This window comes from Coffea eugenioides, chromosome 2 (genome assembly GCF_003713205.1).
Source record: "Coffea eugenioides isolate CCC68of chromosome 2, Ceug_1.0, whole genome shotgun sequence".
NCBI lineage: Eukaryota > Viridiplantae > Streptophyta > Magnoliopsida > Gentianales > Rubiaceae > Coffea > Coffea eugenioides.
In genome coordinates this window covers 76,883,977-76,898,024 of record NC_040036.1, presented here as the reverse complement: position 1 = coordinate 76,898,024, position 14,048 = coordinate 76,883,977, and the positions used below count along the sequence as shown (strand labels likewise).

Below are 14,048 nucleotides of genomic sequence, written 5' to 3'. Positions count from 1 at the left end.
AAACTTGACCTATACCATACCGGACGATGTTTGATTAGTAATTATCAGTTGTCGGAGTAATGAGGAGATTTTTTCTATAACGATTAACGTGTAACGTAAATTTCAATTGCATGAGGAAATAAATGGAAGAATTTCTTTACTTTTTATTTTATTTTTTGGTGATTACTTTAATTTAGATCACTCTTGAGTGAGTTTAGTATATATTAATTTGAGTGTGTTTGGATTGTAAGTTATTTGAAATATTTTTACTGTACCACTTTTTGTGATGTGATGTATGTGAGATAAAAAAGTAATTGGGAAGATAAAAAGGTATATTAGAAATTGTAATTGTGATGTCAGCAAATATATTTGGTCAAATAATTGGCTGTCCAAACACAGTAAATTATTGGCATTTGAGACTGAAAATGACTTTTAAAATTAGAGGAGCACGTGATTGTGACAACAGTTGTAACATAAATAAGATATTACGAAATATCTTAGTCAATTTTTATATTTTAGATAAGTTTTTGCAAAATATATGATGCATTTGGACGATAGAAAACTTTTTATTATCCTGTGAATACACATTAGTGTCATATTGAACTAATAAGAATTATTGAAGCATTAGAACGTATTTTCTTTGTCGTCATCTTTTTCTTCTTTTCTTTTTCTTTCTCGTCATCTTTTGGTAGGCGGAATAACATGGAAAATGTTTGACTAATTGGATGCATATTTAAGTGATTAAGGATGCATTTGATAAAATTGATGTATGTAAGTTGTAATCTAAAATCTGAATCCATTAAATTACTAACTTGATAAATATTAATTTGATACATTTGAGTATATAATTGATAAGTGAATAACTTATCACTTATTTCTCGAATGTATCAAATTAGTATTTAACAAGTTAGTAATTTAATGGATTCAGATTTTAGATTACAATTTGCATACATCAATTTTATCAAATGCATCCTTAATCACTCGGTGCAAGTTTTGTTTAGAAAATGCAGTGCTACTTAATTAATTTAAATATATTTTTTTTTTGTTATCAAACGCGTATGAGCATGTTAAAATCTGAACCTATTAAATTTAAGTGTTGAATTAGACTATCAAACAGGACCTAAGAGTACAAATTATGTTGGACAAAGCATAGTCCGTGAATATTGAACAATATAGTAAGAGAACTATTATTTGCACTTCATTTTTTGTTTTTTGCGCTCCCACTATTTGTTTTATCATACAATCTAGTAAATAAAAACTCTCTAATTAACATGATTGCGAGAGTGTAATTAACAAAAAAAAAAAATGAGGATGCACATGGAAGTTCCTTCAACAAAATGAGAGCGAGAGACACGCAAAAAGCATCAGCAAACCGGCCCGAAAGCAATCTAAGGAGGATCTACAAGAAACACCCATCCAACCAATTGGTGACAGGAAGGTGCTCCTATGGATCTTAAATCCAAAGTAAATACTCCACGATCAACCGATGTGGGATGGTGTCCCGCAGATATGAGGACATTATTCAGATCACATAAAAATGGTTTTATGACCAATTAGCTGTTTTTTTTTAATCTTTTTTTGGTTTGGGGATTGGCGAAGAAGGATGGAATAAACATGAAGAAATGTACGAGTGTCACCAAAGTTATTGACCAGCGCGTAACACATCTAATTGGCAAATTGCAATTGCCAAAGCTGCCATCACATGCTAATTGGCAACAATGCATGAGTAAGAACTACTTAAAAAGTTTGAATCAATTTAAAACTGATATGAGCAGAACAGAAACTACGCTTGATCTTAGCCAAATGGCGGAGGAAGTTTCAATCAATTTGAGGAAGTTTCAATCTATGTATTCATTGGAATATGTAATGTAGTGTTGGAACTAGTGCTCACACCCAATGTGTGTGCAATCAAAAAAAAAATACATATATTTATCGTTGTATATTTTATATAAAATTTTTATTATTGAAGCAAACTTTAATCTTTTAAATATTTTTCATAAAATAATTTTATATCGTTAGTTATAATATTTATTAGAATGTTGAAAACATATACTTAAATAGTTAAAATAAAAAATAATCATGGGTAGTTATGGATAATTAAAATAAAAGTAATTTTTATAAGGGTAAAAATATAAATTCATAAAACAATGATAAATGTTAACACTAATATTAACCCCAAACCCCTTTTTCAGACTATATATAGTATAGATTTGGAAGGGGACTATGTAATACACTACTAACATTGAAAATTTTAAGAAATGTTGATAATTTATTATTTTAAAAAATCTTTTTAAAACGTATAAAAGTGTTAAAACTTGTGTCGCACTTGCAAATTCAAAGATATATATGTGTAGTTTTTTTTTAAAATTTTTTTTTGATGCAATCACGTTGAAGCAAGACATCCATAATGTATATAACAAAGTAACTATGCTTGATCCATATGACGGTACACAAAAACGTGCAACAAGTACACTAATTTTTTGCTAAATCGAATTTGAATAAGCTTTTTTTTAATATTTTAATATTATTGAGTTTGAATGTTATCTAACATAATTTATTCAAATTTAAATTGATTAGTTGATAAACAAAACTCGAACCAACTCTGGTCAAGCCAAACTTGATTGGAGTAACTTGCTCAATTTTCAACCTATATGTAGCATATCCTATCTAAGTCAGTCCAATATGCAGAGTTTGTTATTCTTTGAGAAATGCAATTCCACCCCTCTACTGCTAAGAATTCAACGAGCCCACTTCTATCCTTGGTTTCTTTTCAACTTTCTCCATCACCCATTCTCTTCTTGGTTGCGTGCTCCGCCTTTTCCATTGACTCCGTTTTCTTGCTTCCTTCTTCATCTTCTTACGGTATAAACGGGTCTTTGATTTTTTTTTTTTGAGACTCGATATTTGTTTATTTTACATCTACTTTTACTCTTATTCTATCCTATTCTAAGGGATCAACTGGGCCTATGGACCGACGGGACTGAACTAGATAAATGGGTCTTTGATAATCTTGCAAATTTTACTCCGTGAACTTGTAAAACGGTTGCTTCGTTGGGATTTCACATGCACATCGTGTGTTTGACGTTATTCCTCAGCAAGCTTAACTTGTTAAGCTAGTTAAGAAGTCGAAAGAAAGTTTCTGGGTTTTATTGTATGGTCGTATTTGTAATGGGTTTCTACGACTGCAAAATGCTTTCTTTTACGGACAGCATTGTTGGACCGAGTCAAAATAATCTTGAGTTCCTGCGTTGCTTTCTATGGGGCAAGTCTTTATGGCAAATTCCCTCGAGTTTTGGATGTTCAAAATCAAATAATGGGCCAGTAGTGATTGTGAAAAATGAAATTGAGACGGAGAAATTTGAGGTCAAACAGGAAGATAAACCAAGGTTTAGGTGGGTTAAAGTAGGCCCTGATATTAATGAGGACCAGAAACAGGCTATTGCACAGCTCCCACTAAAGATGTCCAACAGATGCAAAGCCTTAATGAAGCAGATTATTTGCTTCAAACCAGAAAAGGGCAATCTTTCGGATTTGTTGGCAGTGTGGGTGAAGAGTATGAAACCCAAGAGAGCCGACTGGCTTCTGACTCTCAAAGAACTGAGCAGATTAGAGCATCCACTGTACCTCGAGGTCAAATTTTTCTTTTTTTTTTTGTTGTGTTCATTAAATGCCGATAACTGGATATTGGAGCCGCTTTAGCCTTTCTGTTTGGTTACTCCCATTCTAGCTCTTCTGTTTTGTTCTCTGGAATGCTGCTTGTTTACCTAATGATCTTGACTACTACATTTATTTCTAGAAGGTTAATCTTTGTCAAATGCCCTTGAAATCTGTAGGAAATTTTTGAATATTTTTCAAAAACTTATAAACATAAATAAATATTCCTTGCGGTTTATGCTTGTTTCTGTTTCGCTGTAAGCTTACATAATATATGCAGTTGGAGTTTCCACTATCTGAGATTCCAGTGTTGTAATTGTTGTATAGCAAATGAGTTGTAGAAAAATTGATTTTGAGATGATGATAACCTGGAATTATAAAGCAGGAAAAGATTGTTTAGCGGACATGTCCATTGATGTAAATGTTGATTTTGCTCTGCTTTATTATATTTCCTTGGATGAGTTCTTAAGTTGAGGAGAAAGAGAAAAACTTTCAGTGAATGACACTAAGCTTGTTTGTTTTGTCAAATTTATTTATCAAAGCATCGAATTGGACTAAAGACATAGCCTGCTACGTTCTTCTTTCTTGTACATATCATTCTCAAAATAATGTATTTCATGAAATGGTTAATGTTGCAGCGCTTATAAATATGCTAGAAATATGGTAGCTTTAGCTTTTAACTTGTGCAGTTTGTTCATATGAAGCGGAATTGAGCTTACTAAAACATAACTTAAGTACACTTACTAAACTCTATGAGTCCTTAATCAGTTGGCTGGACTCGCTCTCATGGAGGAATCATTTGAAGCATGTGTGCGTGATTACACCAAGATAATACATGGTTACGCAAAGCTAAAAAAGGTGCAAGAGGCTGAAAATACTTTCTTGGCCATGAAGAGAGGAGGCTTTATTTGTGATCAGGTTACTCTAACAGCTTTAGTTCATATGTACAGCAAGGCTGGTAACCTTAAGTTAGCTGAAGATACATTTGAAGAGATGAAGCTGCTTGGTGTTCCACTGGACAGGAGGTCATATGGTTCAATGATCATGGCTTACATAAGAGCTGGAAGGCTTAGCCAGGGAGAGAGTTTGCTAAAGGAAATGGAAGCTGAAAATATTTATGCTGGAAGAGAAGTTTACAAAGCACTGCTGCGAGCATATTCCATGAACGGTGACAGCAAAGGAGCTCAAAGGGTTTTTGACGCTATTCAGTTAGCAGGAATGATACCTGATGCCAAGGTATGTGGACTTCTAATAAATGCATACGTTGTGGCAGGTCAGAGCAGTGAGGCCTGTATTGTTTTTGAGAATTTGAGGAGATCTGGTCTTCAACCAAATGATAAGTGTGTCTCCTTAGTCTTGGCTGTTTATGAAAAGGACAACAAGCTGAGCAAGGCACTTGACTTTCTGACAGACCTTGAGAGGGATGGTTTTCTGCTGGGAAAAGAAGCTTCAGAAGTACTGGTTAAATGGTTTCAAAGGCTAGGGGTTGTGGAGGAAGTAGAGCAGATTTTGAGAGATTATGCATTGAGGACAGCTCAATAATAAGCATTGCTTTTGGTTTCACTTTAAAATTTTCTGCTTATTTTGATCTACTTGAAGAACAGTCTTAAAGGCTGAGGTGATGAAAAATGAAAACAGCGAACTTTGAACAGTACAACTTGGAGAGTTTAGAAGGTAAGTGTTGATTGTAAACCTCTCATAGCATTTCCTACGCTGCCTTCTTTCCCACCTCCCTGCGTCCAGCCTTCTTCTCTTGCATTGGATTCCAAATGGGCTGTCTTTATTTAGCTTAAACAGCAGCTGTACATGTTCTGCTTTGACTTAGTGGCCTTGGTCTTGGCTGCTCTTTTCAGGTCTCTCCTGTGGTTCACACAACTATACCTATGAATTCTGGGAAGCAATGGATCAATGTGCTTTGCTGCACAGTATTATGCTTCGCATACGCATGTTGACAGTGAGTTGCCTCTGTATATGCTGGACTATATCTGAAATGCTGCCTGCTGAAGCCTAAAAGCATCTACTGGTTGTTTGGCAAAATAACTTGTAATGCGTCATCTGGGACTGGCTCTTTCAACTGATATAAAAAGATAAAAATGTGACTCAGCACCTCACACTGCTGGTGGGTTAGGGCACCTTGATTTAGTTATCAGGCATAAGGAGACTTTTTAAGCTAATGTAATTGGCTACAAGTACAGGTAGCTAATGTGTAAATGATTGATTTGACTCTTCCTGTGAGACGGTGGCTTGCACAAAGATTCTAACTTGGATTTGACTGCTGTTTGGTTTTAAGTTGTGTTAAAATTCAAGGCTTCCAATTTGAACAGAAAGGAAGAGTATCCTTCATCCGTTACATCCAATGCAGTAATACTACTCTGTTTTTGTTTAAATTATTTCATTTAGCCATTCAATTTTACTCTTGATGTAATTTCTTTCTCCGGTTTGCAAGTAAAATGGATTGGACTGAGGGTTGATGGTAGAAATCATGCTGTTATGGAGGTGAACTGATGTTAAGCCGAGTTCGTGGTGGCGGCACAGTCCAACAGCAGCCCTTTTCTTACTAATTGTTACAATGGACATTAGATTTGTTCTAGCTTGCAAATTGGCTTCAAGACCACTGGCACCTCGGCTTGGAATAGGCAATGCAGAGCAACTGCAAGAAGCCCCATATCGTTGAGTTGGCCAGGAAAGACTGCAGCTTAATGAAGTCTGGGGTTCTCAGGCCACGGGACGCCATGGGGGTTTTATGTTTCTCTTAGACTTTTTTTTTTTTTTTATCGAGACGGTAATTGTATAACCTTTACATATTAAATTATTGGAGAGGAGGAGTCTAACGAGGCTTTGTATTGGGAGCTAGTAGATATACAAACCTTACTAGATCAAGGAAGTGTTTTGACATAATCCTTAGATTTTTTTTGCTGCAGGTGGAATTTGAACCCTCACCTACAGTTCAAGCAGGATCTTAAGACCCACCTTGGTGGCCACTGAGTGGTTTTCTCTTAGCCTATTCCTTTTACTAATTTGTTCCTTTCCAACTGCTAGTACTTTTTTCTCTCGTTCGCAACACTAATCTAGTAGTATCAACTATCAAACAGACAAATAAGACTGGACGAAGAGCCTACATGGGCTTCTCCAATTATCGATTTTTCTACAAGCTTCTGTCCAATACCCCTTGTATATGCGTACATTAATGGATTTCTTTTTTGTTTGCTCTTTTGACCTGGTTGTGTAAGCTAACATTAGACCAACATCCTAGATCCTAATGCAATACTAGATCAACATCCTATAGTAGTGTTTAGATGCCTCATTATTTGGAAAGGCTTTTTTTTTCTTTTTTTCTTTTTGCAATAATACGGCACTAGGATTTTGTAATATGATGTATAAGATATAAAATTGTGATTAAAAGGATAAAAAGATAATCAGAAAACGTGTTTATGATCTAAGCATAGAAGTTTTTCTTAATTATGAGGTTTGGAAACACATATTCTTATGTGTTAACTCGTGCATCTCTATAAAAGAAATTAAAACTTAAGTTATCTATATAGAATTAGGCCACGGTTTAGCTTTGAATCGGAAAGATGGGCAGTTTATTGAACCAGAACTGGAAAACCGAAATTAGGACGAGGACCATGACCGTGATTAAAGGTTTCGATTTATCAAAAATTTGAATTGGAATGGCGATTCATGTTGGGCTCAAACCATCTTACAAAAAAAAAATTAACTTGGGCCAAATTGGTTCAACCTAGACGATGCTTGATTAACTCAGATGTTTTTTCTTTTCTCTATTTCGATAATGAGAAAATTATGTATCTTTTTATTTAATTTAAAACATTCAATAAATTTTGAAGTTTTTTCATAGAATTTGTATCATTTGTTCTTTTCCTTGTCGCACGATAATACAATAAAATTCTTTTTTTTTTCTATATTCATTGTCATGTTTTCTTAGAATTAATATTATAATAACAAGTGTTTACACATAACTCAAAGAATAGGGACCGTAACTAGAAAAAACCGAAATTGTAATAAAAAATAAGTAACTATAATCGAAACCGGAGATTCCAAAATTGTAATTGTAATTGTCCCTACAATGACTAATTCTGGCTTCACCTTTCAAAAGAATGGAAACCAGTAAGTAATTTTTAAACCGAAACTAGTAGTTTTAGGCCAGGCTATGGCTGCACGGAGCGAATGATTCACAAGGAGGCATTTGAGTAGAAACATGCCGTTTGCTTACAGGAGAGTTTGTTCTTTGTTCTTTTTTCAGCCTTTTTTATGAATTCTCCTCACTTTTTTCTTCTCTGCCCTTTCCTTCAAAAAAAAAAAAAATCATAATTCATAAAATTTTTTTTTTTTTTTTTAAAAAAATTCCTAACAAGAGATGGATAGAATTTAAAAAATGAGGAAACAGACTGAAACATTCGAATCCAAAACCTCTAAATTTTGCAATCTCAACCTTAGTCACTGAAGCTCAGTGGCCACCACCAAGGTTGGTGGGGTAGGAGGTCCCACCATTGGCCACGAAAAATGTGGCAAGCCACTTTGAGTGGCTTCCAGACGAGTGCGTCGTGCACTCGTCTGGGCCGGTAGGTAGTTCAGTTTCCTTCGATTTCTCCCGACTTGTTTATGTCCTCCCTAGGCCTGTCAACGGGTCGGGTCTAGACCCGGATCCGGACCGGATCTGTGAAATTATTGCGGGTATGGGTAGGGATTTAATTCCGTTTCCCGGATCCGTTTTGTCAAACAAAAAAAAGGGTCGGATACGGAATATAGTATTTCGACCCGTATTAGACCCGGATCCGGATATAAATGAATTAATAATTTAAAAAATATATATTTATCAATATAATTTGATTAGAGTGATGTATTTGAGTAAAGTCAATTTGATTTCTTTTCCTATTTGGTTTTTTCTTTGCATTAGTTAGAAATTAGTTTACAAATATATTTTTTTCTCATTTTTATTAGAAATTATAAATTTTGCTAAATTTGTTCGGGTAGACCCGACCCGGATCCGGGACCCGCCGGATCCGGATCCGGAACATAGAATAAAAGACCAGTCGGGTAAACGGGTCGGATCCGGGTCCGGAATAATGAATTCCGGCCCATTGACAGCCCTAGTCCTCCCCTCCCCGTAGCATAAAAATACAAAAAAATGTAAGTCTATTGTATCAAAAAAAAAAAAAAAAAACCTTAGTCACTGGATCAAAACACCTTCAACCCACGTATTTGAATCTAAAACTCTAAATTTTGAAATTTTAACTTTAATCACTAGATCAAAACTTCTTCTACCTACTTTGAAAAAAAAGTTGTTAATGTTGATATTTTTACCACTTAATTAGACCAACACCATCCACTGCATAGCAAATAGCCTCATATCCTCTCTGCAACGGATGGCATACCATCAAGTCCTATTTTATATGAAAAATTTCAGACAGCTAGCTAAGTTTGCATCCACAATATATATATTCATCAACTTGTAACTAGTACTAAAGAAATTCAAAGTAGTATGATCTACAAAAGCATGTATACACTAAATTTGAATTAAATTCGAGCCAAAACAATACTATGAAGTATGAACAGAAAATAATATAAAATAAGTAGATTAACCATAGAAATTACTTGCCTTTGTATTAAAAGAAAAAATCATAGTTAAATTGCCTTTAGGACGAATTTAACCGGGGGACCATAATGCAAAAACCTAATGCTACTAGTCAATAAGGTCAGAGTCTCATTTTGAGTGGGGTGGCAAAGGTAGTACTTCATTGCATGGCACTGTGGAGGACGTCCGATGTCTATGCAGCAGTTCCCGGGCCAATTCTTGAAGATCACCGGTGCCGGCTGATGATGATGCCTCGGCCGGAGCTCTTGCAGCACCAAACTGATGAGAATCCATCTGGCGTGGCTGCTGCATTGTCCACGGCGGTTGCACCACTGGGTCAAAAAGTGACGACAAGTCATACGTTGCTGGTGCTGCTGATGAACCCGTCGGCAGGTCTGCTATGGTGAGCGAAGGCGGTGCAATGATTGGTTGAGGCTGTGCCGATGGTGGTGGTGGTGGAGGAAGCTCTAGGGTTGCTAGGTGGCCTTGCAAGTAAGACAGCTCTGCTTGTAAGTTCACCACCTGCGATCACAAATTCAGAAGAAAACATGAGCACTAAGATCAAATGAGACGCCTAACATGGAGAAATCAAATTAAATAAGTTGGTAAACTAACAATTAAAATCGAACTTCAATGGATGTTCTTCAATAATTTGTTCAAATTAAAGTATAAACTCGAGGTATATATCCAGAATCTGAAAAAACTGAAACAAAATAAAATGGCATGCTTTACAGGCTAGGAAACATTATGATGCTCCTGAAACTAATATATATTAAGCACCATCCTACATAAATAGGCCCTGATTCATCCTGACAGGGACCGTACGTCCAAATATTAGGTAAGAATTGGAATTAATGAACACAAGAATATTCTTCATTGTACTTGCTTACAAATTCTAATGATTATTATCATGACTGTCTCCTCCGTACAAAGATTAAATCCTACTATAAGATGTTACAGAAGATCGAAAGGTAGTAAATTGTGCAATTTTTTTCGCACTTTCTTCTTTTGGTAAGTGAAAGATTTTGAATCCAAAACTTTCTACTTATGATTTCTCCCACGCTATCATTTAATCCAACCCTTCCCCCGTGTGTAATTTATCGAACGATGATGTGCTTTGAGCTTCTAGTTTTAAGATTAGATAGACCAACCAGATCATCACCAACTCCTAATCTTCCAAACGTGAAACAGGAAAAGCAAAAGAAAAAGGTTAAGGGCTGGAGTGATAAAAGAGAGCAAAGGAAAATGTTGAACTGCAAGATTAGGCGATAGACGACATTTCTGTTTAAACAAACACATGGGACATCAATTGCTGATGATTCAAGAGCAAAAAAGGAAAAACAAAAGGCTGGTTGAAGATACCTATATTCGTATGTTTTCTGTGGGGGCATTTAAGAACTGCTTACGATATGCATTTGAGCATCATTTTGAGATCCTCATGTCACGAAAACTACTAAAATAATCGTGAAATATTTTGTCTTTTGCACTCTCTTTCTGGTAAGATGATCATAGATTGAACACTAAATGGAACATTCAGAAAATCCAAAAGATCGAAATTCAAGAACCACATGATCAAGAGTTAAGCTCTAATCTTTCCTCTTTACTGTAAAACACAACATCTGGTAAATTCCAGACTCCAAAGGCTTGTCTTCTTCTCCATAAATAAAACTCCAAACTCCAAACTCATCCGTAACGTAAAAAGGCAATCTAAGGATTGAGGATGGAGCATTTCTGTGGAGAAATTACGGATTTATCCCCCAATGTCTGTGGAACGCTGGACCTCTTAGCTAAGATACAGCAGTTCAGTACCATCCACGGCCGACCATCTCCTTAATACCAGCAAAAACCGTCTATCTTTGCAGCAAAAAAGAGGAGCCACTGATTCCCCACAGTATTTTCTTACTCGCCGACTAACATAAGTTATTCAATCAACCTTCTAGATTTCAGCGAAGCATAAAACTATATCCTCAATGCACCACATTCATGGTCCACAATTTCTTGTGTTCTCATTCTTCTCTAAGCTTATTGTTTGGACAGCCAATTTTTAATCGTCGTTTTAACTCACACATGTCAAATCGCTACGGTGCATTTTTTTTAAAAAAAAAACTTCAGAAAATGGCAATTTAACTGGGCTGACTATTTACACTAAAAAGGGAGTTACGTACCTAGTTGCATCTTCCTAACGTACGCTAACATTATATCCAAACATAGTACATTTATTCAGGTTTACAATCTGTAAAGCCACATTCCAAATACTCCACTATATAGTACTGTACCAAGTGCCAACTTGCTCCTTAAGGTTTACTCAATGGAACCTTAAATCCTGACAACCAAAACCAGATCCCAGGTACCCCTAGTTCCACAATCAACTCATCGATAATGGGGTTTCCCAAACAAAGATGTTCGACAACCATACTTTTGCATTCAGACACTTACACACTTGTGCGTCTATTTTTATATGTGACAATGGAGAACTCTAATCTACATCCATAAAAAAAAAAATTATAAATCGGTTCCCATGTCCTAAAAATTGATATTCTTGAGAAGAAGAAACCAAAAAAAAAAAGAAGAAGACGAAGAAGTAATTAAGAAAGAAATGGGAGAGAAGGTTGGCTGCAAGAGCCTAGAAACCGAAAGGATCGTCCTAGTTTACATATATTTATTGATTATACTTTTATTCTGTAGAGGACGCTTATATACCTGACCTTGCCTGCGTTTGCATATTCATTTAATTTGTACCTCATTTGCTGTCTATACATAGACAAATATACGAAGACAAGTTCACAGTTTGCATAGACAAAAGAGGAGGATTAAAAAATGATATCAGGCCACAGAAGACTAGTAAATGAAGCAAAAGCAACAGCTAGAAGATTGTAACGGAAGAAGAGTGACCTGGGATGTCCTTATTTCACCAACTATGATAAGACCTCCTAGGATAAAGGTGAAAAACCACAAGCAACTGTACATTAATTTGCAGGGACAGTTGAGAGTCCCTTTCCCAGAAAAAGTAACTTTAACCAAGAAAATCATTCCTCTCTATTATTAGTAAGACAATTAAGTAATTACCTGTTGCTGAAGAGCAAAGATGTGAGCAACACAGCCAAAGACAGGGTCCCTGAGCCGAGCTTGAGCTTCATAACAGATGGTGACGACCGCATCGAGCCGCTTGTGAACCGGAATGTGTAGAAGCAATTTAGAAACGTTACTAGCTCCAAACACCTTGTGCACAGCTGCAAAGTGAGCTGCACCTTGCTCTGAATCAAAATAAGGTGCAAATATGCAGCCAGCCACACACTTCCTTCTCAAGAATTTGCATGCCCCGCATGGCCCTCCGCCAGTGTTCCCGCTGCTGCTTCCGGCAGCCCCACCACTTGCACTGCTGCTAGTATTGGCACTCATGATATGTATATATTTGGGTGGAAATCAGTTTTCCTTCCTAGCAGTTTTCACCTCACATAATTAGGGTTTTTGAAGTTCTTGCTGGATTGTGACCTGTAGACTCAAAAGAGAGAAAGATGGAGATCAAAAGATGTAGAGAACGAGAGAGAAATAGAGAGGTGAGAGGTGGGTTTTGTAGGGTTTGGTGTGGAAGTCTTTGTTTTTAGTGGGGGGGGGGGGGCAAGAAGGGTGGGGGGATGGGGGGAGATTTTGAAGGCTAAATGAAGTCTTTAAAGCCACGCGATGAAGCAAACCCCATTTAGCTGCTTGCGTGAAGCAAACATGCGATAAGCCAACTGCCTTTTTAATTTATCTTCCTTCATCTCGTGAATTTGCCTAACTAAACTCATGTTTTCTTCCTTCCTCGGCTCTCTTTCTCTTCTCTTTATTGCTTTCTTGCTTTCTTTCAAGATATGTATGCAACTATACATAGCCAGGTGATGATCATAAGATGAGGCTTGCAAACAAACAAGTGCATATATATATACTCGGTACTGTTTCCGCTTTATTGAATGAGATTACTACCACCTTACGGCTAAAAAATAAGAAAGAAATATTGAAATGAAATGCAAAATATTACTAGCATAAATCGATACTGTTTTTGAGAAGTGGAAACGTGTCAATGGGACTGTCTCTCGAATATTAGCCTCTCTCGGCGTGTTTTAAGCTGCGTAGAGGGCAAAAGACGCCAACTCCATCCCTCTCTTTTTCTCTCCCTTTCGACGTTGAAAAAGACCTTCTCTATAAACAGATTTTCCCTTTTTATACAAACGACTAAAGAATACGGCTTTGCATTCCTGGATCAACAAGAGTCCGTTACAACTTAAAATGACATAATTACCCAAAACACACACAGACACACACACAGCCGTATGTATGTACAACTACGAGTATATATATATATAGATGATGCATTAATAAGTCAGATCAAAGGGTTTTAACGTTTTTGTGAAATTGCCAGCTAGCTTAGCATCTCAGGTGTTATCTGTTTTTAAACCAAGGAATGGAATTACAGAATATCATGTTAAACGAAGATAGAATGGTTAATTACTATATACGTGAGAGGGACAAAGGGAAAGAAAAGCATTTCAAGCGAAGTCCATGTGGTAAATTATTGGCTAGTGTCTAACTATATCCAGTTTTGTAAAGTTGGTACGGCTGCACTTGCACCCTGGAAATGGCTGAAAAAGATAGGAATGATGATGACAGCGATAATTATCTGATAACTAGTTTGTAGAAATACGTTGAATATTGAGTTATATCCAAGAACAACTTGCATATATTGCCTTGCCTAATAGTAAAGGTCATGATTAAAGTGCAATGTGTGGTAATTAAAGCTGGACTTAGATTATTGTAAAAATTAGGTCTAAAGTTAATTTCATGG

General features: G+C 36.2%; 2 protein-coding genes and 1 pseudogene across 3 annotated transcripts; 1 reads left to right on the top strand and 2 right to left on the bottom strand.

Moving 5' to 3' along the window:
• Positions 1 to 1,633: 1,633 nt before the first annotated feature.
• On the bottom strand, positions 1,634 to 1,798 carry LOC113764257 (annotated as a pseudogene).
• A 960-nt stretch (positions 1,799 to 2,758) lies between these two features.
• On the top strand, positions 2,759 to 6,049 carry LOC113760502 (pentatricopeptide repeat-containing protein At1g01970). 2 transcript variants are annotated; one of them, XR_003467056.1, is made up of 3 exons: positions 2,759 to 3,609; positions 4,402 to 5,307; positions 5,487 to 6,049. XR_003467056.1 is itself a non-coding variant. In XM_027303106.1 (2 exons), exons 1-2 carry the CDS (start codon positions 3,133 to 3,135, stop codon positions 5,173 to 5,175), a joined length of 1,251 nt encoding a protein of 416 aa, XP_027158907.1. In that variant the 5' UTR covers positions 2,759 to 3,132; the 3' UTR covers positions 5,176 to 6,049. The 2 variants fall into 2 exon arrangements, 1 of the variants encoding a protein (XP_027158907.1); XM_027303106.1 differs by having other exon boundaries at positions 4,402 to 6,049.
• Positions 6,050 to 9,256: 3,207 nt separating this feature from the next.
• Positions 9,257 to 12,625, bottom strand: LOC113760504 (LOB domain-containing protein 30-like). Its single transcript, XM_027303107.1, has 2 exons — positions 12,293 to 12,625; positions 9,257 to 9,748 (listed from the first exon to the last, which is right to left on the bottom strand). The coding sequence occupies exons 1-2, from the start codon at positions 12,623 to 12,625 to the stop codon at positions 9,356 to 9,358; spliced, it is 726 nt and encodes a 241-aa protein (XP_027158908.1). The 3' UTR covers positions 9,257 to 9,355.
• Positions 12,626 to 14,048: the final 1,423 nt, after the last annotated feature.

Coding starts and splice junctions, on each gene's coding strand:
- LOC113760502 (XM_027303106.1), top strand. CDS start 3,133: ATGGTCGTATTTGTAATGGGTTTCTACGACTGCAAAATGCTTTCTTTT. Junction 3,610..4,401: donor AGCATCCACTGTACCTCGAG/GTCAAATTTTTC, acceptor GTCCTTAATCAG/TTGGCTGGACTCGCTCTCAT.
- LOC113760504 (XM_027303107.1), bottom strand. CDS start 12,625: ATGAGTGCCAATACTAGCAGCAGTGCAAGTGGTGGGGCTGCCGGAAGC. Junction 9,749..12,292: donor TCTTTGCTCTTCAGCAACAG/GTAATTACTTAA, acceptor TTGTGATCGCAG/GTGGTGAACTTACAAGCAGA.